Below are 25,910 nucleotides of genomic sequence, written 5' to 3' on the forward strand. Positions count from 1 at the left end.
TCTTGAGGCTTGCCCTAGACGTGCTGAATCAGATAGAACCTCAGGGCTGGGGCTCAGCAGTGTGTGTTTTGACAAGCCCTCCAGATGATTCTGATGCACTGCAGGAGGTATGAAGGGGCACGTTCCTCTGCACCCAAGATTTGGAGTGTTCACATTTGCTAATGAAGCAATCTCTGTCTTGGGACTGTCATACCTAGTTCTATGGGAACCTGATTCCTGATGTAATAGGGAAAGCATAGGTCTGTAGGTAGACTGAAAAGCATACTGAAATCCAGACTTTCTAGTATCTCAAACATGTGTGGAATCTGTTCCATTTTGATGTATTTCCTGGAGAGAGTCAGAGCTCAATTCTAGACAGGTTATGTGATCAAACACAGGTTTGGGGAATGATAGAAAAACGTATATAATGATATAAGTAAGTCTGTACCATATAGTTTTATGTCTTGGAGCTTTTACACATGCTAATTCCTTTTGCTTGGAATGACTTCACCAATCTTACCACCTGATAGATCACTGTTACCCTTCAGAACCCTTCAAAGCTCTTATCTCCTTTGTCAGTGTGAAGCCTTCTCCAGCCATCCCCCTCAACAGCCACCCTCCCTCACACAAAACTCCACATTAATTACTCATTTCACTCTACTGTGTTTGAACCTCGTGTGTATATTTACAGTTGCAGAAGTCACACTATACTGCAATTCCTTATCTGCATTTTTGTAGATAAGGAATAATGTCCTTATTTGCCCTTCTGCCTAGGACAGCAATGGATATTTTCCAAGATCCCGTACTGGGGCGTATGCAGATACGTTTCATTTAGCTGGTACACTTCAGAAAAAAAATCAGTGTATTCAAGCAGTGGGTGCACCTACTTTCTCCCACATTTTCCTCCTAGCTGCCTGTGTCCTGAAGACTCTTGAGCTTGGGATACCTGTGGTTCTCCCTCAATGTTTATGAAATAAAAACAAAACAAAGCAAAAACAAACAAAAAACTTCAAAGGAAGAATATACACCACTTAAATGTCACCAATTGTAAGGCAAAGTAGCTTGGGCTGTGAGTCAGATAACCTGGTTTCTAGTCTAGGTCCTGTCCCTAATTAGCTGTATGATCTTGTTTCAGTCATGTAAGCTCTCTGTTCCTTGGATTTCTATTCTGTAAAATGAGATTTTGGAAAAGATCATCTCCAATATTGCTGACAGATCTGAAACTTATAAAGCCTATAAATTGGCAATAATTTTTGTTTTTACCTTTGAAACTTCCCTTTTAAGCACATTACAAAAAATGGGCAAAATTGTGAGAACAGATAGTGCAATAATTTTTGCATTGAATTTGAAAACAGTAGTACATTTACTCTACCTTCAAAATATATACAGAATTTGACCACTTCTCAATACCCCAGCTGTCACTACCTAGTCCAGGCTATTCTCATCTTCGGACTATTACCATAGCTTCCTAACTAATCTTGTGCTGGCGACTTTTCCCCTTCAGGCTAGTATCCACACAGCAGCCGGAGTGACCCAGTTAAAATAGGTCAGATAAACTGACTTATCTGCTCAGTCTCTTTCACTATACACCACTAAGGGTAAAAGCCAAATTCATCCCGTGACCAATAAGGCTTTACATAATCCTGCCCATTACCTCCTGGCTGTTCTCTCTCCTCTTTCTTTTGACTAGTCTCCTAGCCTTTCCTTTAACACACCAATCATGCTCCTTCCTATCCCCATCTTCCAAAATGTTCTTCCTCCAAATATCTAAATAGCCCACTCCCTCATCTTCTTCATTCCCTCACTCAAAAGTGAAACCTTTTCTCATGGAGGACTTTTCTGATTCATATATGTGTATTTCAATTGCTGTCTTCAACATTTCACTCTCCCTTGGCAATTTGACTTATTTTTCACTCCACTTACCATTATGTAATATACTTATTTATTTATTTTATTTAAAAAACATATTTATGTGTTTATTTGGTTGCACCGGGTCTTAGTTGTGGCAGGTGGGCTCCTTAGTTGCAGTTCGTGGGCTCCTTAGTTGTGGCATGCAAACTCTTAGTTGCAGCATGCATGTGGGATCTAGTTCCCTGACCAGGGAACGAACCCAGGCCCCCTGCATTGGGAGCTCAGAGTCTCAACCACTGTGCCACCAGGGAAGTCCCCTTATTTATTTTATCATCTCCCACCTCCACTAAAATGTTCCCTACATATACCACACATTTAGCTCATTCATACTTACTTATGTTATTTTTTTCCAGTAGTAATGTCATCCTCTAAAAATAAGATCAATTGCCTTTTGTCTTTGAGAACTTTTCCTGATGTTTTTAACTGGAAATCCTGCTTTTTCCTCTGCATACACAATATATCTCAAGGTATTTTTGCACTTTAATCTGTATTGATGTATCTACTCTCTTTAACTTATAAGTTTCTTGAGGCCATTGACCATGTCTGCTTATCTCTTGTTGGCGTGTAACAGGGCCTTAATAATGGATAGTGACTTAATAATGGATATGGATAGCTTAATTCATAGTAACAATAGTATAATCAGACTACCATTTAAATTTAAAAGCTTAATTAGAGTATAAGCTCCACAGGGCAGGGAGCTTTGTCTTCATTTTCTACTGTTGTATCCCCAACACTTGGGATAGTGCCAGGCACATACTAGGTTTTCAATATTTGTTGAATAAATGAATAAAAGTCAGTTCTCAGAACAGCCTCATCAAAAATGAATATGATTTTGTCAAACAACGCCTAGCTTGAAGGATTATTGCAAATTAAATCACATTTGCTTTTTTTTTTCTTTTTGAGAATGACAGTTTAAGAGACTTTAAAGGATGGATAAGGAAGTCATTTTCCATTATGAAAATAGGAGGAAAATTGAGTATGCTTAGCCTGGAAAAGTGAACTCCATAGCAATAATAGTAAAAGAAGACAGTTTTAAATAGATCTTCAAAGTGTTATGCAAATATATATTTATGGTGATAATTTCAGAGGCATCATTTTCTGAAAGTATGTAAATGGTATGTTTACGCAGAAGAGAGGGAGCCATTGCTTTTATTATTCAGCTAGGACCAGCAGCTAAATTTAAGCTTATGTTGCAGGAAAAAGAAAATATACACTCAGGTGCTTTAAGGGTAAGAAAAAAGGACAGCCAGGGGGTCTTGAGGTAGTGGAAAAGGGTATTAGAGTTGTGATGAATTAGAGATTATTAAAATCGCCCTGAAATTACCTGATTCTGAGGCTCTGGAAAGTGAGTTGATTTGCTCAAGACAGAGTAAGAAAAATTCAGTTCTACTATATCCATAACCTGTGTTCCTTTCTCTATATAAGTTATTGCTTGAGAGATTATACTGATTTACCTACAGTCTAAAACTTAATAGATTTTAATGAATGGAATTGGGATTTGTTATATGTGGCTGGTTCAATTAGGCATTCAGTCTATGGCCTCCAACTAAACAAGGGATAAATTATAACTTTATTTTCATGTGGACCAATATTTTCCAGAGCATATTACCTATCCTGAAGTACGAAATAACTATGTATTTACAATGAGGAATTTGAAAACTAAAACGGTCACCTATGTGCCAAGCATTATTTCTTTTTATTTATTTATTTATGGCTGCGTTGGGTCTTCATTGCTGTGCACGGGCTTCTCATTGCGGTGGCTTCTCTTATGGCCGAGCATGGTCTCTAGGCATGTGGACTTCAGTAGTTGTGGCACACTGGCTCAGTAGTTGTGGCTCGCCAGCTCTAGAGCACAGGCTCAGTAGTTCTGGCACACGGGCTTAGTTTCTGCACGGCATGTGGGATCTTCCCAGACTAGGGCTCGAACCCGTGTCCCCTGCGTTGGCAGATGGATTCTTAACCACTGAGCCACCAGGGAAACCCCAAGCATTATTTCTTAATGTATGAGTTTGGGCCACATTAGATAATAATAGGTAATGTTTACTGAGTACTTGCTAAAGTGTCTAGTACAAGTATGAAAATTTTATAAATTTTACTTGTTTAAGTATTATAACCATCCTATAAAGGGGATACTGTAATCATTCCTACTTTGAAGATCAGTAAACTGAGGCATAGGAAGTTTGAATAATTAATCCATGGTCACACTGATATTAAAAGGTAGACCCAGGATTTGAGCTCAGTGAGTTTAGTTCCAGAGTTAATGCCTTTACCATTTTATGCTGAATACCTAATTTATCTTTCCTCATTAATATTTCCTAGTGCATTAAAAATCATACCACTGCATTCTTCTCACAACACTTTAAAAAAGTATTACGAAGGGGATATGACTTACTTATAAAATATTATGGTGGTTTGCTGGCTAAACATTGAACTTGAGAGGATTTTTCTTCAATATGTTCAATGTATTTCAACTATAAATTAAAACTTTTTTTGAAATAGTAAACCATTATACAATAATTTTAAAGATCTTAAATAATCTGGCTGCCTTTTAACTATATCTGACTTGGGAAGTTTGAGGTGTGTAGGCTGTGTGTGTTTGTGTGTGTATATATATTTCCATGTATTATTCAGTAGCCTAGATAGATAGAGTGGTACTGAGTAGGCATCCTGCCAGGATCTAGTGAAGTTACACTTAGTACATCTGCTTTCCCTGACACTGAGACAGAATGTGGAGCACACACCCATGTCAAAATATGTCTGGATAACATTACTAGGCCCACTCCATAGTATTATAATTGAATTTTTTTAAATGTCCTAAAGAAAGCCTCTCTTTGCTTCCTCTTACTTAGATATTGGCAGAGACATCATTTTTATTGTTGCTTTTGTATGTTCCAGGGATCAGTCCTGATATGTGGAAAAGCAGTGTGGTGTTGTGCACAGTCCATAGTATTTTAGAGACAGACAGTTATGGATATTAATATGCATTTCTCCATTTAACAGCTGCATAAACTTGGGCAATTTGCTTAGCACTTTGAAACCATAGCTTGTCATCTGCAAAATGGGAATTATACGTAAAGACTTCAAGTATGTAATATCAAATTTACCCTCTTGAAAGGAAGTGCTTTGGAAAGTCTAGAGAGGAGAAATCTATGCTACCTGAAGTATGATCCAGAGTAATTTCAGGGAAAATGTAGGACTTGAGCAGAGCTTTGAGGAACTGTGTAACAGCCTTTTTGGAACCTCATCTACAGTTTCATTGCTCATCTAGGTCCTGGACCCAGCCTTCCCATCTTTGGGGGAATTTGATCAAAGTCTAATTTAAATAGGATTAAACCCCACTGTACTTGGAATTTCCCTCAAGGGTGAGGGCAGTGGAATGAATCCAGTTACATATCTGTCCTCAGTCCTTGGATTCTTCTGATAATCTGAGAAGGGAAAGTCCTATTAAGATGCAAGGGAAGACAGTCCACCTCCCACCTATATCCAAGTCCTCTAGAACAATGACTCCAAAATTTTTGCACATTAGAATCACCTCGATAGCTTTTAAAAAACTTGAGGCCCAGATCAATAAAGTCAGAATCTCTGAGGATGGAACCCAGGCATCAGTATTCATTTAAAATCACACAGATGATTCCAAAGTGCACTCAAGTGTAAGAACAGTGATTTCTTCTAGAAAATTGCTTCTTATAATTTAGTCTGCATTAGAATCACCTGGAGGACTTGTTAAACTACTGATCTGGGGGCCTTAACCCCAGAATGTGTGATTCAGTAGGTCTGGAGGAAGGGCCAGAGTGTTTGTGTTTCTAACATGTTCACAAGATCACACTTTGAGAACCACTCTCTAGAGCAGTACTTCTCAAACCTCAAGTGCATAGTGATCATCTAGGGATCTTGTTGAACCGCAAATTTTGATTAAGTGGATCTTGGATGGGACTTGAGATTCTGCCTTTCTGATAGGCTGTAGGAGATGCCAATACTGGCCACACCTACCTTTGGTCTATGGACTGGTAAGATTTGCTACGCAATGACATCACCTGGGAGCTTGTTAGAACCATTTCAGACCTATTGAATATGAAATTGCTTTTTAACAATGCTGCATGTTGGAATCATCTGAAGTGGTTAAAAAATACTGGTGCCTAGGTTTAATTCTGAAGACTTCTATTCAATTGGCATGGGTATGGACAGGGCATCAGAATTTTAAAAAAAGAAAAGCAAACTCCTCCAAAGGTTGTAATATGCAGCAAAAATGTTTGAGACAGAGTTATACAATAAGATATTTGTTTTAAATACAGTGCAAATCATTGCTGTCCTGGTATGGAATATTCCATGATATTTTATTGTAAAAGGAGGCCCTCGAGATGGAGATGACAAATAAATAGCCCCTCCTGGGTCTACAACAGATGTCAATAAATTCTCACAACATTTCTTGTGGCCGAGCCTCAAATGACTTCTTAAGACATAGCTTCAGGCAGCTACAAAGAAATGACTGGAGTTTCATGGATGCCTGCCGTGCGCATGCCTCATCTTCATTAACTCCAACATACTGAGGACCAACTGGGTTCTAGTTACTGGGTTACAAAGATGACTGCAGTACAATTTCTGCTTTCTAGCTGCTCCCAGGATAGTAGACGAGGTTGAACGTGTATGTAAAACAAAATTTAATAATGCAAGGTAGCACTGGTACTGCCAAATGATTAGAAAATCACCAGATTCCGGAGATGGGAGCAATCCCCAAAAGCCATAGTGCTCAGAGAAGGTGGATTTTAAACTGAATCTTGAAGAATAGGAACAAAATATGTAAGCTAAGATTAGGAGAACTGCATTTCAGATAAGGAGGCACAAAATCACCTAGTGGAGAAAGTTCCTGCCATGTTGGGGAAAAATGAGCTAATTTGGATGAAGCAAAGAGATTACATGGAAGTGTCAAAGGGACCATATTTTAGAGTGCCTTAACTGACACATAGGGGAGTTTAAAGTTTACATTTTAGGATGTGGGGGACCAATGAAAGTTACTGAACATTGCAATAGAGTAATAGGTGAAATGTGGTGGGATTATAGTAGTGATGGGCTAAAAGAGATTTTAAGATAGAGAAGAGTAATGACAGAATCATCATCTTATTTTTCAAATTTTTTCCTCTATTTCTAAAAATATCTTAACACATTTATTTCTATAGATCCACTTAATATTTTTGGAATGAATATACATATACCACATATATATATATTCATTGGGATCAGTAAATATAACATTTGAGTGTCAATGACAACGTAAATCGAATGGAATCATGAATGTTTCCTTTGTGGCTTTTTCACTGACTTTCCACACTTTAAATATATAATTGCTCATCCATATTACATGCATAAATTTTCAAAAGTGCTTTCTTGTTTTGGTAATTAGTGATAATGAAATGTAAAGCTTTGGTTGAACATACCTAAACCATCTCAAGCAAGTTAACTTGTGTTGTCTGTGTGTAATTTTGATTAAAAACTAAAGGTTTTATATTTTCTGGGTGGGGCATTTCTGCTTGGCTGCAAAAATTCTTTTAAGGCTTCCAAATTTATTTATTATAGTTTCATTTTTTTCTTACTTTCTTTACAACTATTCAGGTTGTGGTTACTAGAAGTTCTCTTATATTTCTTAAGGGCGACAATATTATATAGCCTTACAGCCCTCAGCACCTAAGTGTACCTTCCTTGGCTGACTTCATGACTCTGGCAAAACCACATTTCTGAGCTGAATTCAGTGCCCCCATATGTAAAGATGGAGGCAGAGTACACGTGTGCAGTTATTTTTTTCTATTTTAGACTTTCATGATCATGATGGCAGGTACCATGCCTTTTACACCACTGCAGTGCCTGGAATACAGGTGATGAATTCATGAATAAACCTAATAGGCCATAGTGTCAGTTTTGGCAACATAGTGTTTGATGGAAGATTTGTAGAAGATACAAATCTAAAATCTTCAAAACATGCCGAGATTTCTTGGAGGATGTTTTTGCCCATTGATCTTATTGGAGTGACACCTGTGCTGTTCACTGAATTCTTCAAATGGAATGTGAGATGAGTCTTCTGTATAAGACAAATAGTTTGCAGCAGATGAGTGATGACAGGCATTTGCTTTCATTATCAATAGTGATATGCTTCATTTTTCACCTTAATGAAAAAAAGAATCACATTGAATTGACTTGTTAATTATGCAAGTTTTTGAACATCTTTGAAGTAACACAGGAAAGGTAATACGATAATATCAGGATTAAAAGCCAGTGGTGGCATTTCTACCAAAGCTAAGGCAAATATTTCTACTAGCTCCTGTCAAAGAAAGGGATCATCACATTGTTCATTTTCGCTAAGTTGAAAATCCGCAATGTTTGCTATCAGCCAATGCTTGGAAGAAAAAATTTAAGTTTCTAAGCCCCAAACTACTAATCAGTTCCATAAGTCAGTAAGTTCAGTGGGCAAAATAAGTCAGACAGTTGAACTATTGGACCAATTGTTTACAAAATAAGGCACGCTGACTGAAAGCACTGAATCAACATAGGCTAAAGTATGTCAATTTTTACATTTTATTTTAAATATATGGTTATTTTAGCTTACTGGATCTTACATATATAAAATGAAATACATTTTTTTTCTCCCATGACATTTTAAGAAGTTTAAGTTAAATTATGAGATAGTGATGACCCAGGCGTCCACGACCCTTGCCCCTATTATGAAAGCTCTAGATTTGGAGGTTTAATAACAACGCCATTACCAATACCAATAATACCTTGTATTTTACTTTTATAGTTTAATAGCAAGTTTTTAAGAAAATTATTATCTTAATTGATTTGCATAGTAACTCAGTGAAACATTCAGAGCAGACATGAAGGCTCAGGGAGGTTACATTACTTCAAATCATCAAGGTCATAAAGCTGTCGTGTTAGAACTAGGGCTCGTGAACTAGAGCTGTGCCTTTTGGACTGAAGTTTAGTCCTCACCGTGGTCTTGCTTTCTTGACTTACAGCTAAAGAAGTAGGGACAATTACATCTTTCCCTTAATTTCTGTAAGAAATGGTGTTTTCGAGGTTAAATTTGATGATCACAAGTATTTTAGCTTCTACTGTGCAATGCACTCTGGATGAAAAAGAAACGTAATTTCATACTTTTGAAGAATTCCTACTTTGCAGGGAGACTCAGGCAAAGACATAAATATGAAAAAGCAATGTGATAAGTGCTGTGTATGGAATGCTGTGGAATTAGGATGAGTGAATAATTAATTTGTCTGAGTGAATACTCCATTGTACCATAATTTAAGTAACTGCTTTTGTGTTGGAGGATTTAAGAGCTCAGACTATCTCCTAGTTTGCTGACTATTCAATAATAGCATTTTCCTATTGAAAATGGGGAGGGGAGGAGAATTGACCTTATTAAATGATAAATAAATGCCAGAAATAAATACTAATTTCATAACTAATGGAAAACCAGTTGAGTGATCTACAAAAATAATTGTAAATATTATAATTACACGTGTTATTGTAAGAGACTATAGGATTATAGGTGAAAATAACCTGGTACCAACTTAATTTTAGGTTAAGATTTTGTAGGATATGATATTACTTACACTCTAACAAAACATCTTTATTGAGAACATTTTGAAGTGTGGAAAATGGTGTGAATTTTCAAGACAGTCTGATATTGAGAATACACAGATTATAAACCCAAATATCTCTGTTTTATCTCAGTATCTTCCACTATAAATTTATTTGGGTTTTTAATGGGTTATAAAACGCGTCTTTTTCTCTGCACATTCTGCAAATTCAACCCAGTACTCTTTTATGTCTGTACATTTTTACAAGCAATAAGAAGTTAGAAGTTACTTGAGAGGATACTGGATTTACCTGTTGTAAAGAAGAATTTGTAATGAACTTTTCTCTCCCTCCCTCCCTATTTCTCTTCCTCTTCTCTTTCTTCTTTGCATCTTCTTTGGTTGTAACATTAAGTGCTTTCTGATGTGTTTTGGATTGTTACCTTTTTGTCACTGGGATAACTTGTATGGATAATAGGCAGATCAAAATTAAGTTGAATAAGAACACAGCGCTTTATTTCACTTAACAGACAGACAAATACTGTATGATATCACTTATATGTGGAATGTAAAAAATAAACTAGTGAATATAACAACAACAAAAAACGAAACAGACTCACAGATATAGAGAAAAACTAGTGATTACTAGTGGGGAGACAGAAGCGGGGAGGGGCAAGATAGGGGTAGGGGATTAAGAGGTACAAACTACTAAGTATAAAATAAATCAGCTACAAGGAAGTATTGCACAATACAAGGAACGTAGCCAGTATTTTGTAGTAACTATAAATGGAGTATAAACTTTAAAAATTGTGAATCACTATGTTGTATACCTATAACTTACATAATACTAGACATCAACAAAAAAATGAAAAGTAAAGAAAAGGACCTAGCTCACAGAGTTGTTCCAAAAATTAAAAATTAAAAAAGAAAAGGACCTAGCCCACAGAGTTGTTCCAAAAAAAAAAAAAAACCAGCATTTCTTACAAAGTACTTTTTTCTAGTCCAATATAATTTTATGAGATGACCAGTATCTTGGTTGTAATAGATTCCCCCAAATCTTCCCTTCCTCTTCGTTTTCTCAAAAAGATGCATCACCCTACACATGCACACACACACCAGCCCTATGCATCCTATGCTCCTGCCCTCTCAAACTTTGTGTCATGCAGGTTTTCTGGCTTTCCCTTTAGATTCCATATTTAAATACATTCCATATGTGGTAAATATTATCTTTGATTTTTTCTTACATGCTTAAGTATGGAAATATGATCTAGAAAAGCTATGAATAAGCGAGCTTAAAGAGAAACCACTGCTGAATCATTTATTTATTTGGCAATTATTGAATAGTAGCTTCTAAGACCAAGATGCTTCTAAGACCTCGTTGCTAGGCAATGAGGATAATAAAAGTTTCCTGTGCCATCAGCTTGCCCACAGAATAGTGGGAGCCTCAGGGAGATTTACAGATGAAGGTGTATTCCTCAGGGACCATATCTGTTGAATATGTCACTATTTTCCTAGCCTAAGCATGCCATGTGACCTATACTAAGTGCTCAGTAAATATTTAAGGAAAGAATAAATGACTTTTGAATAGAGATATTTACAAGGAGTTGTCTGAGGGTTCTGCTAAGGCCGTGGAAACTTACTCCAAAGTTTTGGATGGCACTTTTCATTCCCTTCTTTTTTTACTTTGTACCCGCACTGCCCTCAAATTAGGGCTTTTTATATCCTGAAATAAAGCCAAATAGTCAATTTAGTTTATTTCTTTCTTTTTAAAAATTTATTTATTTATTTATTTTTGGCTGTGTTGGGTCTTCATTGCTGTGCACGGGCTTTCTCTAGTTGCAGTGAGTGGGGGCTACTTGGCTACTCTTCATTGCGGTGCGCAGGCTTCTCATTGAGGTGGCTTCTCTTGTTGTGGAGCACAGGCTCTAGACTCGTGGGCTTCAGTAGTTGTGGCATGTGGGCTCAGTAGTTGTAGCTCACAGGCTCTAGAGCGCAGGCTCAGTAGTTGTGGTGCACGGGCTTAGTTGCTCCGCGGCATGTGGGATCCTCCCGGACCAGGGATCGAACCAATGTCCCCTGCATTGGCAGGTGGACACCCAACTGCTGCACCACCAGGGAATTCCCTAGTTTATTTTTAAAATGACATTTTACATGTCAAAATGCCTACCATGATGCCTGAAAAATAAAGTAGGCATTGAAGGAGTATAATCTCTTCAGTTTTTCCTTTCTTATTAGTTTTTTCTTTCATTCTCTTCTTCCATTTAAATTTCAACCTGAGACTGACTTAAATTTTGTAGGTCCTAAAACTTATACAATTTGGGGCATCCCCTTTGAAAAAATAAAAAATATATATAACAGTGAAATGAAACTTAGGTACAAAAATGAGTAGAGTGAGAAAATAAATCATAAAAGATTAAATTTTAAAGAGCTGAAACCTATCACAAGGATTATAAAATCCAGGGAAGTAATAAAATATTTTAATTAATTACTTGATGTGTACAAGTCTATATATTTCTTTCCCATTATTTTGTTTGTATAATCTTTGAACATCTTTTCATATTTTATAATACATTATCTGTAGAAAAATAATTCAGTCCTTCCTGTAGCATGAGCAATCAACATTGGCCTTTTATTATTATTATTTTTTAATTTATAAAAGTTTACTTAGCTTCACAGCTCATAATCATTTCAGGTACCTATTGAGGATTGTTATCAAATTTGAGAATTTTTTTTATAAGATTTCAGGAAATTTCAAATCCACCACCCAGGTCCCCCAGTGAATAATTTGCTATTCATTTTATATATTACTACAATAATGCTATGTACCCAACAATCACATAGCCCCATTTGCATGTGTCAGCAAGTATTTGTCTCATGTGTCTGGGGTGGTTAGCTAAGCAACTCTACTGATCTTGTCTGGCTTACATATCTAGGGGTCAGCTATCAATCAATTAATCTAGAATGGTGTTGGATGGATTACCGAGGCCACTCTGTTGTTATCTAGGTGTCTTACATCCTTTACCTGGGACCTGCGGGTTAGTCTGTGCATGTTCTTCTCAATGCCGTGGCAGAGGGGAAAAGCATAAACAAGCCAACCTGAGCTCTTTTTCAAGACTGCTTGCATTGGCTGACATCCTATTGGCCAAAACAAGTCACATGGCTCAGCCCAGTATCAAGGGATAGGGCAGAATATCCTTTCAGAGAATTGCAAGTTTATATGCAAAGCACAGATACAGGGAGAAGTGGAGAACTGGGTGTATCAATGCAATTCATCTACCATTTCCTTCATTACTTTAAAAAAAAAAGCAACCTTACTGAAGTATAACTGACATATCAAAAATACCTGAATGTTTAATGTATGCAATTTGATGAGTTTGGACATAATGCATACACCCATGAAATCCCCTTTGCTTTTTTTTTTTAGTAAGAACACTTAACATGGGATCTACTCTCTTAACAAATTTTTTAAGTGGACGATATAATATTAGTAACTGTAGGTACTATGTTTTACAAGAGATCTCTAGAATTTATTCTTCTTGAATAACTGAAACTTTATACCCATTTAACAACAATTATCCATTTCTTCCTCCCTCTAGCTCCTGACAACCACCATTCTACGGTCTGCTTTCATGAGTTTGATTATTTTATTTACTCATATAATGGGGATAATGCAGTACTTGTTTTTCTGGGACAGGCTTTTTTCACTTAGCAAAGTATCCTGCAGATTCAGCCATGTTGTTACATATGACAGGATTTTTTTCTTTTTAAATGCTAACATTCCATTATAAGTATATACCATATTTTCTTTATCCACCCATCCATCCATGGACATTTAAGTTGTTGCCATATTTGGGCTATTGTGAATAATGCTGCAATGAACATAAGAGGACAGATATAGTCTCGAGATCCTGATTTCAGTTCTTTGGGATATATGTCAGTAGTGGGTTTGCTAGATCATAGGTGGTTCTATATCTGATTTTTTGAGGAACCTCCATATTGTTTTCCATAATAGCTGCACCATTTTACATTCCTACCAATAGTGCACAAAGTTTTCAATTTATCTGCATCCTCATTAACATTTGTTATCTTTTTTTTTAATAGTGGTCTTTCTAACAGGTATCAGGCGATATCTCATTGTAGTTTTGATTTGCATTTCCCTGATGATTAGTGATGTTGAGCATTTTTCATGTACTTACTCATGATTTGTATATCATCTTTGGAGAAATGTCTGTTCAAGTCTTTTGGCCCTTTTAAATTGGGTTATCTGTGGGTTTTGCTACTGAGTTGTATATTTAGGATATTAACTCCTTATCAGATGTATGGTTTGCAGATATTTCCTCCCATTCTTTAGGTTGCCTTTTCATTCTGTTGATTGTTTCCTTTGTTGTGCAGAAGCTTTAAGTTTGATGTAGTCCCACTTGTTTATTTTTGCTTGTGTTGCCTATGCTTCTGGTGTCATATCCAAGAAATCACTCCAAAGATCAATGTCAAGAAGGTTTTCCTCTATGTTTTTTTCCTACGAGTTTTACAGTTTCACAGTTTCAGGTTTATGTTTAGATCTACAATCCATTTTGAGTTGATTTTTGAGTATGATATAAAATAAGGGTCCAATTTCATTCTTTTGGATGTGGATATCCAGTTTTCCTAACACCATTTGTAGAATAAACTACCATTTCCCTTTATTACCTTTTTTCTTAACTTTTTCCATGTGGTTCAGTGATTGAGTTTGTTACAGACCTCAACAGCACCAATTCCGTTATTTCATTTTTAAATATGAGTCAGATTTACGTAAGATTTAGAATGAAATACTCGTTTTGGAAAGAACAAGATTGAGAAGATGCTTGAATGTCAGATTAGATGCTTGGATTCTTATTTGGCTTATAATTGTAGTCTTTATTCACCAAATGTTTACTGGGATCCTGAATCCTGAATATAAGCAGAATATGTACTACTATCCTGCTTATTCTCTCTCTTAATCTCTCTCTGTTTCTCTCTTTCTTTCTTCCTCCCCAGCTTTTTCCTTTTCTCCAAGTTATACAAGTGTGGTTTAGGTGTGATCCTTATCTTGGAGAGCTTATAAACTAGTTGTGATTGTGAAAGAAAAAATATTTTTTAAGGAAAATTAAAAATTGTGATAAATACAGTATAAATCTAGGACTAGGGGAGCTGAGAAGTGAGAGAAGGCACTTGGTATTTCATTCAAGCATGGGAGGGGTTTCGGCATGACGATATGGGGAGAGTGACATTGCAAGCAGAGGCAGTGAAGTAAGCAAAAACATGAAGTTAAAAGGTAGGAAGAAGAAGATCAAATTACTAGAGGCAGTAAATAAATATATTAGAGTGAGTAGTGCAATGGAGCAGAAATGTATGCTGTGACTATATGTACATAACCTTGAATATTGGGCTGAGATGTTTAAGTTTTTAATTTTCTTTTTATCTTAAAAAGCAACTTTTTCCTAGAGACAATGTTCCTAGAAATAATGTGTCTTTTCATGACCCTTATAATCAATAACATTTATTGAATATAAGATATGTACATAGAACTGGGGTAGACATTGCAGAGACTTACCCTCAAAAGTCCTTAAGGATGGCGACAGATGCGTAAACAATAATTATAATACCATGTTCCGAATACCATAACAGAGATATGCCCATGAAATAAATAATTATGGAAAAAGAAACAACTGTCTCTGAAGGATCTGGATAAGATTTGTGGTTCAGTTAAATAGGGAAGATAGGCTTTCCAAAAGAATAATAAATCCAGTCTAGTTAAGATCAAGGGGGAAACTTAGAACATAGCAAAAAGCTCTGTGAAGCTGCTTATGGTGAATGGAATGAGTGATAGGTGATAAACTGGAAGTGTGGTTTACAGCTAGGTGCTAAAGGGCATTGAGGGTCAGAGTAAAGGCTTTGGATCTATCTTGTAGACAATGAGTATTCACTAGAGCTATCAAGCAGGGAACTGTTAGCAGGGAAGTGGCATGAGTAGATGCATGGAAGAATGTGTGGCCCAGTTCCTATGAGTTAGGCCAGTGGCTTTGAGGATGGAGAGGAAGACTGGAGATTCAGGAGGAATTGTCAATGCGTAACAAAGGACTAGAGCCAGTGTGCTATGTGGAAGATAAATAATAGATAAGGGTAAGTCATTTGCCATTTTTCAAGATTTTTAGGAGGCAGATGCAGACCCTCCCAAAGAGAATAGCTTTTAGCTTTTACCGCTAAAAACTCTTCATTCCAAATTGTTTACTGATTTTGTTTTTAATGGACTTGCTAAATCTCCCAAAGCATACCATCTAAAAGCCATCATCACCTTATGGTTTCTATAAAACTTTCACACAGGTTTCTTGTTTTGGTCCCTGCCTAGTTTTCGTAGTTTTCTCACTTTTCTCAGATAAGAAAAGCTTTATAGTTGCTTTTTTTACCCCTGTTTTAGGTAAATGAACCAATGTTCTTAGCATTTGTCCTGGAAAATCTTTATTTAGAAAGACGTTATGTACAATTTTGGATTTCATTACTCTTTTTCATAAGAATCATCATCGAACTTGATATTTTCCAATGGTTACATTTATTTACAATATATAAGTACCTAAGATGTTTGTACCTTACGTGTTAACTCTGCTTTCGTCAGCAATTTCTGTCAGTTAGGATCAGGGTTGGCTCAGCGTTGCACAGACTAAAATAACAAGGACTTATTTTTCTCACATAAAAGCCAGACCTACGTAATTGGAAGCTAGACTGGTGCCATTGCTCCACAAGGTCCTCAGGGAAGACCCCACTCTTTCCAGCTCACCTGCCATCACTCGCTCAGGGGGAAGCCCTTGTTTTCATGCCCTGAGATCATCCAGCCACCTCAACTCATCCCCCTCCAAACAGCAGTAAGGCAAAGGGTAGGGAAGAGGGCAAAGGCCAGTTGTCTTTAAGGAAAGGGTCTTCAAGAGTACAGAGACCTTTCTGCCTACATTTCATTGGTCAGTACTGAGTCCATAGCCACAGTTAGCCGCGGGATATGCACAGAGATGTAGCTAAATCGTCTATTACTTTTTGAGAAGGTGAGAATGACTATTAGGGGAAATTAAACTTAAAAGGGAAGGAGGAGGAAATAGGATATTTGGGGCAGATAACCACATTAGCGAGCCAGAAAACCTTTGGTCAGTTGCACTTCCACCTGGGTTACCTCTCTGAATCTGTTTACCCTTCTAAAAATTAGTATAATCATTCTGTCCTAAATTCTTCATCGTGTTTGTGGTTGAGGGTCAAATACAATGATGAATTTATCAACACTGAAAATTGTGTTGCACAAAGGTAAAGTATTATTTTAAAAGTATTAAGCAATCTTCTGAATCAATAGATATTAGTCAGGTGATATGTCGGTTTACATCAGACCCTTTGGTAACCTTATTTGACAAGCAGAAGAATCATATATTAATGACAGATAACTCATATAGAGAGAACACATCTCTGCTTATGAAACACTTTCAAGAACATGATAATGCACTTGATTCTTCTGTCAACTCTGTGCAGTAAGGATTATTATGCCCATTCTACAGACAGGAAAACTAAAGCAGAGAGGTTACATGAGTGGCTCAAAGGCATGTAGTTTCTCAGTGGTGAGTTTAGAAACCACTTTGTCTACAAATCTCTCCCACTTTTTTGTAATCTGTGTTGCTGCTTTAATCTTTACATATGCCACACTTCTTGTTGCCCATTTGGTAAAGTCTAGATCTGTAAGACTGGAGTGACAAACTCTCAGTTATTTATCCCTACTTTGTCTACATGGTGTTCTTTCCCATTCCTCCCCAACATGAATCAAATCCTTCAATCTGGCAGTCCATTCCTATATACATACACTACCCTGAAGAACCACTTACTTCCTGCCCTACTATAATGTTTATGATCTTCGCCTACTCAACTTCTGTCCCTTCTTTAAGTGTCAACTTGGGTCTCATCTTCTGTGTGAGACATTTCTTGAACACTTCAGAACACAGTTCTTCCATTTCCTTGAACTTCTGTAACATAGAGACTATATATAGAATGCATATATTACATTTAATTATAGATATACATTATACACTGTATCAGATTATTCCATATGTCTTAGCTCTCTCTGACAGTGGTAAGAATATTGGAGGAACAAAAACTAGTACAGATTCAACTTAAGGCAGCTATTAATTCTTAAGTGTCTGCTAAGATCTAGTCTCAACTTTCATGACAGATGAGGGAAAAGGTTCAAAGAGGCAAAGAGACGGGTCTGGTGTCAAATATCTAGGAATTGAATCCTGCTGTACTAAACTTGTGGTCTTAGGCTTGATCCTTTACAACTACCAGTTGAACATGTGACTAAAAGCCAAATACTGTGTGGGTGTGTTTAGCTTACTATCCCACGTTGAGAGAAGCCCAGAAAAATAGCATTCCTGATTAATGGTAATCCCTGGGTTAATTTATATATGTATATCTTATATTCAAAACTGAGAAGATGACCAAAACGATGGGAATTTTATCAGTAGAAAAGATAGATAAGAACTTCTAACTAAGTCAGGATGTTAAAGTGAACTGCAAGGCTATTCTCTTATGCACGCAGTCATAAATGTTTAGTTCATATTCACGTTGCCATCTATACAGCCTAGTTATATGATTGCTTTCCTCCTTTATGTAATATAAATTCTTTCGGGATGGGGACAATGTTTTATGCTTATGCTCATTTTGTAATATTAATGTTAACTAAAATAGTGCTATATAGGAATATATAATTCATAGAAATACATTTTTGACAGAAAAATGGATTATCTTCTTATTTATCTTCTTTCTGGTGTTTGAGTACTTTCTCCAAGTAGACAAGTAGACTGTTGAATATTTTCAGTAATGGACAACCCAAATATTTAAAGACTACAAGCATGTTTTCATTTTATCTTAGGATATTGAATTAAATTTATGAAGTTGATTTTTAATGGTTTGTGCATACTTATGCATATATATATATATATATATATATATTTCCCAAGATATAAAATCTGTCTGTTAGAGCTTAAGCTATCTAGCAACCATTGATATATCTATTTATCTATCTATATTTACATGTAAAAATGAAATATGGTACATGAAATATGAAGAGAAATGTTCTCCTGCCACTAGCATAGTGAAGGATGAGCCAGTGTTTTTGTGTTCATCTTGTGTGTTTAAGACAGTGTTCAGGACCACAAGGAAAAGAAGCTCTGGCATATGTTATGAAGAACATATTTTATTATTACTTATGATTCCAAATATGTTTTCTTCTGTTGAGAATTTTTTGGTTCAAATTATTTGTTTGTTAGAAAAAATCATCTTATACTGTTTGAGTATATGTTCATTTCACAGAGCAGAGATCCTGAACTCTCAGATCCATGTGGGGCCCTTGGAGTCCTTCTAATCTAATCCCTTTATTGCAGATGAGTTTATGTGATTTACCTGAAGTCACATAGTAATTAGTCATGGTGCAGAGACAAGAAGCCAGTTCTCCTCACTCTTAGAACTCCTCTCTCTCTCCTAATTTCAATTCATAGGTTTTAATCTTCAAAAAGAATCATTTTAAGAAGCAAGATGATTTATTCAAAAGTTCACTGATCCTTTCCTCTCTCTTCCTTTTTTCCCCTCTAGCCCTCTTCAATCTAATCCCTGTGGGCCTGCGTGTGGTGGCCATCCAAGGGGTGAAGGCCAGCCTCTATGTGGCCATGAATGGTGAAGGCTATCTCTACAGCTCAGTAAGTACCTTGTTGTGTGTGCGTATGTGTGTGTGTGCGTGCGCACATAAACTGGCATGGAGAGTAATGAAGTAACCGTTATTTTAGGGAAGAAAATTACAAGTTGAAGTCAATGTATATTTTCTGACCCAGTATATCAGGATTATTATGAAGATTTTATAATTTACAATGTTAAAGATCACGCTCTGTTGAGAAGGAGCTAGTAACTCTCCATGTGATACAAATTCTCTTTTTCTGTCTTTCACTTCTAGAGGATAATCTTTTGAATTTTACCTTTCTGTTTAATTCAAGAGGTAAAACATTTTTTCCTTTCTCCTGTTACCGCTCCTTCAAGCACAGAGGATGGTTTAGGAAGCTAAATTCTTGAATTTGTCTGGGAGTCTTCTCTGGCTTGTTGTGGAGAAAAAAACCTTTCAGAATAGACTGTGTTTTTGTTTGTATTTAATAGAACTGTGTAGTACCTAATTTGTCAGATTCCTGGGATAACTGGTCACTTTAAAGACATGTGAATTGATGGAATGAGCTTTGGATTAGGGGCTGGGATATTTGAGTTTTATTTGCATTTCAACTACAATATTCCTGTGGGAAAGTGGCCTCCTCTCTTTGACTTAATTTCCAAACTTTTAAAATGAGGGTGTTGGATCTCATGTTGTCTAACATCTCTTTTGAATCTAAAACTAACAAAATTAGGTGGCATCAGTGGCTACATTATGAGCCCTGACATATTTTAAAGTAGTTAATGGTCCCACTCTCAAGATAATAATTTATGCATTGAGAGAATGCAGCTGCACTGAATCTTCTGTATGTATATAATTCCTGCTCTGTTCTAAGGGAATTGCCTATTTGTAGCTCATGACGAAATATTCTTGAAAATCATGGTTACAGATTTCCACCCTTGCTTTCTTTGATCTCACTAAATAAGACAAGGTTATTCAGGAAGTTCACTGATGCCCACTAGATTCTCAATTAATTATTGAATAGCTTTTATTAAACTTTTTCCACAATCAATTAAATGAATCTCTGGTACCCTATGCTTGCTTACTAGTAGTACCGCTGTCATTCATATTAGAATTCTTAAAGATGCCATTTTACTCTTGAACATATTCACATCTGAATATGCATTTATATACCAGATGTGTACATACACATTTTTTCAATGGTCTACTCAAAATAATACTTAAAGATAGATACATTTTGGTCAAATGGTCAAAACAACGGGCTTTCATTTTTAATGTGTCATAATTCTAACATTTCTTAATGTCCAGTTATTGTGAATCTATATTTTTAATGTGAGAATTAAAATAAGAAAAGGACAGTTATTGTTTTGAATAATTCCAGTTGGTTAAACTTTTTTTAAAAAAGTTTTGAATGCAATACAAACTAAAATATTTAGGTGATCTTAGGATAGTATTGATTTAAGAAGCTAGACTAAAGGTAGACTATATTTATATTTAGAAGGTTGTTATTCATTTTTATATTTATTTAAAAGGTAATAATTCTGGTTGTAATTCTACAAAAACAGAGTTCAGATTTCTGAACCAGAGTTCATTTCCAAAGGTCTGGGAAGAAGAAAAACACAGATTATCTGACAACAGTATTGTAGCAGGTGGCAGCTGTATAGGAGCCCGTGTGTGTTTTGTGAGTGTGTGTGTGTGTGTGTGTGTGTGTGTGTGTGTGTTAAGGGGGGTGCAGGCAGGGAGGGGTCCCCGTTGTTGGGTGCAATCCCAAAGTTCCTGGGAGAGGAGCCTGGGTATTCAGCATGACATAACTGAACTTCATATGTGGCAGCATTTTTAGAGATACATTTTTTCTTTTTTTCTTGCTCAGAACTAGGCTTAAGATACAGGGAGCCCATAGGAGAGGTTTTAAGAAATTCTTGACTAGAGAATTTTACTGTAGGTACTTTTTTGTAAAGGATCTAACACCTTAGTAAAACCAATAATGACCTGTTGAGTTACCTGTTTTCAGCTTTCCTCTTCACTTAAATCAAATTTGCCTCATACCAAGAATTGCAACCCTTTTCCCTGTATGGTACTGTGAGGCTACTGGAACGATTCTTCTTAATTAGAAGCTGGGCCTCACTGACATTGAGCATCAGGCTTCCTACTTTCAAAATCACTCTCTTTCTGGATAGGACTAACAGTATGAAATTCTGGTTTTTAATTTTAAGCAGGGGCATAGGCCTGAAGATTTTGTTATAGGACTAAAGGGGGCCAATACCGGGAGAGACAGACCTGAAAGAGAATTGGGTATCAAGGCTTCATCACACTGGTTTTGCTGCTTGTCTGTGTGGCATGTCTCAGCAAGAGAGCACCAGTGTGGCCAGGAACCTTGCGGGGAGTTAAAAACAGGATGTTACAGGCTTTCGTGACGTGCTTTTGGTATATGTTAAGGCTTGAAGTTATTTGAAAAGCAGTTTCCTACTTGATGTTAAACAGTGTAGCTGAGCACACCAATAAGGCCCATACCTGGAATTATGGCGGGCGCAGGGGGACTGGTGGTGTGTGTCTGAAGGCAAAACCCTAGAGGTCCTAAAGAAGCTAACATAGAATCCAAGAGAAATTCTCAAATGGTATCATTTATCTAGTGGCATTCACCTTGTCTGTATTCATATTTAAGCTAGGAATTAATTCCCCAGTTACTTCTGATTCCCCCTCACCCCACCCACCCCCTTTACCAGGGGACAAAAGAGACAGTAGTAAAGACCGAGTGACTGTTAGGTAGCATAGAGCTAAAGTTTCCGGATCCATTCTGAAAATATTTTAATAGGTGAGTTTAATCCATAAGCATTTAATGAGATTGTTGATGCATCTAGATTTGTTTTTACCCTTGTAGTTTGCTTTTTATTTTGCTTCTATTTTCTTCTTCTTTATTTTCTCACATTACTGAAACATTTTCCTAGTCTATCTTTATTCTTCTGCTAGTTCATAAACGTAGGTTATAATTCTAGTGTTTTAATGATTTAGACTTCTTTAACAGACATACATATGTATATAATTTGCTAAATAATAAAACATATTATTTATTTCTGTCCTTCTTCCAAACAGCTGATAGACCTTAGTATGTTTTCCTGCTTAGTAAACACCACCACCCTTCTCACCAATTGGATTATTTACACTTTAAAATTAATATGCACAATTAGTTACTATTCTATACTAAAAGTTACATTTATCAATCTTTAAAATAATTTCTGTGCACACAGGTTTTGTTTTTGTGTTTATCAGATTCGGTCCCTCTGAGTTTACTTTTCTTCTAAACAAAATCTTCCACTGTTTTCAGTGTGTGCATCTGTAGGTGGTGAATTCCCTTCATTCTGGTATCCGTGAAAATGCCTTCCTTTCACTTTCGCTCTTGAATTACAGTTCAGATAGTTATACAGCTCTTAGTAGACCTATATTTCCCCCAGCACTTTGACAATTATATTCTATTGGCTTCTGGCATGTACTGTTGACTGTGAGAAGTTTGCTGTCAGTTTAATAGTCTCTCCTTTGTAGGTTATCTATATGGAAAATTTTAAGGACTTTTTCTCTTTATACTTTATGTTCTGCAAATTCACTATAATGTCTAGTTGTAAATCTAATTATCTTGTTAGAAATTCAGAATGCACTTTCAATCCAAAGAATCAGACTTCTCTAATTCTGGAAAGTTTTAACTCTTCCCATTTACATTTTATTTCTCTGTTATACTTGCCAGTCTCTTGTGCTGATAATATTTAAATCACTTTCACTAGAAACTTGCAAATTTATCTGCTCTAGAAATGATGCCATCTGTTTTGTGATTTCAGTCACTATGCTTTAAATTTTTGGATGTTTAATGGTTTCCCTTCCATATCTACCTGATCTTGATTGATTTCTTCCTGTTTTTACTATCTGGCTCTTTTTACAGAAAGTTATTAACTCATTTATCTCTCTGAGCTTTCTTATAATACTTGTTATACTTTTCCATAAAGTTAGTTTCTTTTGTAATGAATTCATGTTTCAATCGTTGATTTTGTTGGCTGTCATTTTTAGAATTAGACTGAGATTATATTAGACTTTAGAATTTGTTCTGCATGTGTTTGGAATTTTGGTCTGTAGGCCCATTTCTCTCTTTCTTTCTTCATGATCTTCTTCTTTTGAAGTCTGCCCTCAATTTCTAGCAAATTTTTGGTTGCTGCTATCCAACCTCCAGTGGTCCTAGTTTAGAATAAGATTTTAAGAGTCATTTCAAGGCTGCATCCTAGGGTAACACTGGGGTTAGGAAAGGGGGCCTGGGCAAGGGTATGGCTTGGTCTTGTTTCTCTCATTGTGAGTCTATGTCTATCATTGCATCTTGCTTAAAATACTAGCAGCATTTTTAAAAATACAGTTGATATACAATATTATATTAGTTTCATGCAATCTACATGGTGATTTGAAATTCACATACATTAGGAATAATCACCATGGTAAGTCTAGTAACAATTTGTCTCCATACAGTTATTACAATATTATTGATCATAGTCCTTATGCTACATATTGCATCTCTGTGTCTTATTATTTTATAATTAAAAGTTTGTACCTCTTAATCCCCTTCACCTACTTTGCCCAATCCTACACCCCCCCTCCCATCTGGCAACCACCGGTTTGTTCTCTGTATCTATGAATCGGTTTTCATTTTGTTTTGATTGTTTTGTTTTTTATATTCCACAAATAAGTGAGATCATATATTGGGTTGGCCCAAAAGTTCATTCGGTTTTTCCATAACATCTTATGGAAAAACCCAGCTGAACTTTTGGGTCAACCCAATAGTATCTGTCTTTCTCTGTCGGACTTATTTCACTTAGTGTAATACTGTCTAGACCCAACTATGTTGTTGGAAATTGAAAGATTTCTTTTTCTTTTAAATGTTCCATTGTATATATATACCACATCTTTTTTATACATTCATCTGTTGATGGACACTTAGGTTGTTTCCATATCTTGGCTATTATAAATAATGCTTCAGTGAACATTGGAGTGCATATATCTTTTTGAATCAGTGTTTTTGTTTCCTTTAGGTAAATACCAAGAAGTGAAATTGCTGGGTCACATGTTCTATCTTTCATTTTTTAAGGAACCTCCATACTGTTCTTTTTATAGTGGCTATACCAATTTACAGTCCCACCAGCAGTGCATGAGTGTTCCCTTTTCACCACATCCTCAGCAACATTTGTTATTTATTGACTTTTTGATGATAGCTATTCTGATAGGTGAGAGGTGAATTTGATCTCATTGTGGTGTTGATTTGCATTTCTCTGATGATTAGTGATGATGAGCAAGTAGCAGCATTTTTTATTTCAGCCTTTTAAGAGTTGGAGCAGGAAAATTATACCAGTATCTTGTGTGAGCAGGTAGCCTGGCTCTGGTCCTTTATTTTACACAGAGGGCTTTTATTCCCATTGACCTGACCAGAGTGGAACTTGGGGTCATACCACCCCCTTCAGGACATGAAGCCCAGTAGGCCTGCAGCTGCCACTTGCTCAGTGCTTTGTATTTCCATTCTATAGGGATGATTAACTTGCTTTGATCCTGGTTATGTCATTTACACCTTACATTGCCAAATTCAATGTCATGAAACTTTTCTTTATTTTCTTCTAGGGCTTTTATGGTTTTAGGTCTTACATTTCAGGTTTTAATCCCTTTTGAATTAAATTTTGTGTATGATATAAGCAAATACCAGTGTAGATGAAGTAGGTCAAAAAAAGGAAATTCCAGTTCAATCTTCATTAAAAAAAAGTTTTTTTGATTGATGTATTGTTGACTTACAATGTTGTATTAGTTTCAGGTGTACAGCAAAGTGATTCCGTTATACGTAAATATATATATATGTATATATATTCCTTTCAGATTCTTATAGGCTATTATAAGATATTGAATATAGTTCCCTGTGCTATACAGTAGGTCCTGTTGTTTATCTATTTCAATGTTCACTTGTAAAGTCAACATTTCTTATCCTATTTGCTGCTGCAGTTAAGGATGTGTCACTCCATACTGTTACAACATAATATCAAAAGCATAATTCTTTGACATGCCTTTAGAATTCCATGACTAAATCTGATGCTTCAGTGAGAGCAGACAATGTCGAGATTGCAATAATATACTGACTTTATATTGAAAAACTGAGTCAAGAGTTATTGAGAGGGCTTCCCTGGTGGCGCAGTGGTTGAGAGTCTGCCTGCTGATGCAGGGGACACGGGTGCGTGCCCTGGTCCGGGAAGATCCCACATGCTGCGGAGCGGCTGGGCCCGTGAGCCATGGCCGCTGAGCCTGCGCGTCCGGAGCCTGTGCTCCGCAACAGGAGAGGCCACAACAGTGAGAGGCCCGCATACCACAAAAAAAAAAAAAAAAAAAAAAGAGTTATTGAGAAACATAGAAAGGGTCTCTGAGGAAGAAGCAAAGAGAAGGCCAATATTGAAAGTTATTGGAAGAAGACTGCTTTATACCCACAAAATGACAATAGGATATTTTTTATTTTCTCCTCTAATTTCTTTTCTTCCCCACTATCACAGATGTCCAAAATTTCTCATCACTGAGGATGAAATACAAATTTTCTCATTTTCTGCAGCCAAAAATAACTTGCACATTTTGCACTTTGGTAGGACATTTATCTGTATATTTCCTTTCTTTCTTTTGTTGGAATTGTTTTCATGCCCTATCTATATAATTAGATGCAAGTTCCTTAAAGTTAGTAATCATATCTAATATAGATTAATATATACCAT

The 25,910-nt window shown here is 36.3% G+C and overlaps 1 protein-coding gene across 2 annotated transcripts in view; it reads left to right on the top strand.

Moving 5' to 3' along the window:
- The window catches only part of FGF12 (fibroblast growth factor 12), a 563,726-nt gene that overhangs the window by 371,924 nt on the left and 165,892 nt on the right, over window positions 1–25,910 (top strand). For both annotated transcript variants that reach the window (XM_027108756.1, XM_027108766.1), the window contains one exon: window positions 19,086–19,189. In XM_027108756.1, coding sequence (XP_026964557.1) covers window positions 19,086–19,189 — 104 coding nt within the window. The remainder of the gene's footprint in view (window positions 1–19,085; window positions 19,190–25,910) is intronic.

This window comes from Aethalodelphis obliquidens, unplaced genomic scaffold (assembly GCF_003676395.1).
Source record: "Aethalodelphis obliquidens isolate GAN/ISIS:26980383/991018 unplaced genomic scaffold, ASM367639v1 scaffold1, whole genome shotgun sequence".
Lineage (NCBI taxonomy): Eukaryota > Metazoa > Chordata > Mammalia > Artiodactyla > Delphinidae > Aethalodelphis > Aethalodelphis obliquidens.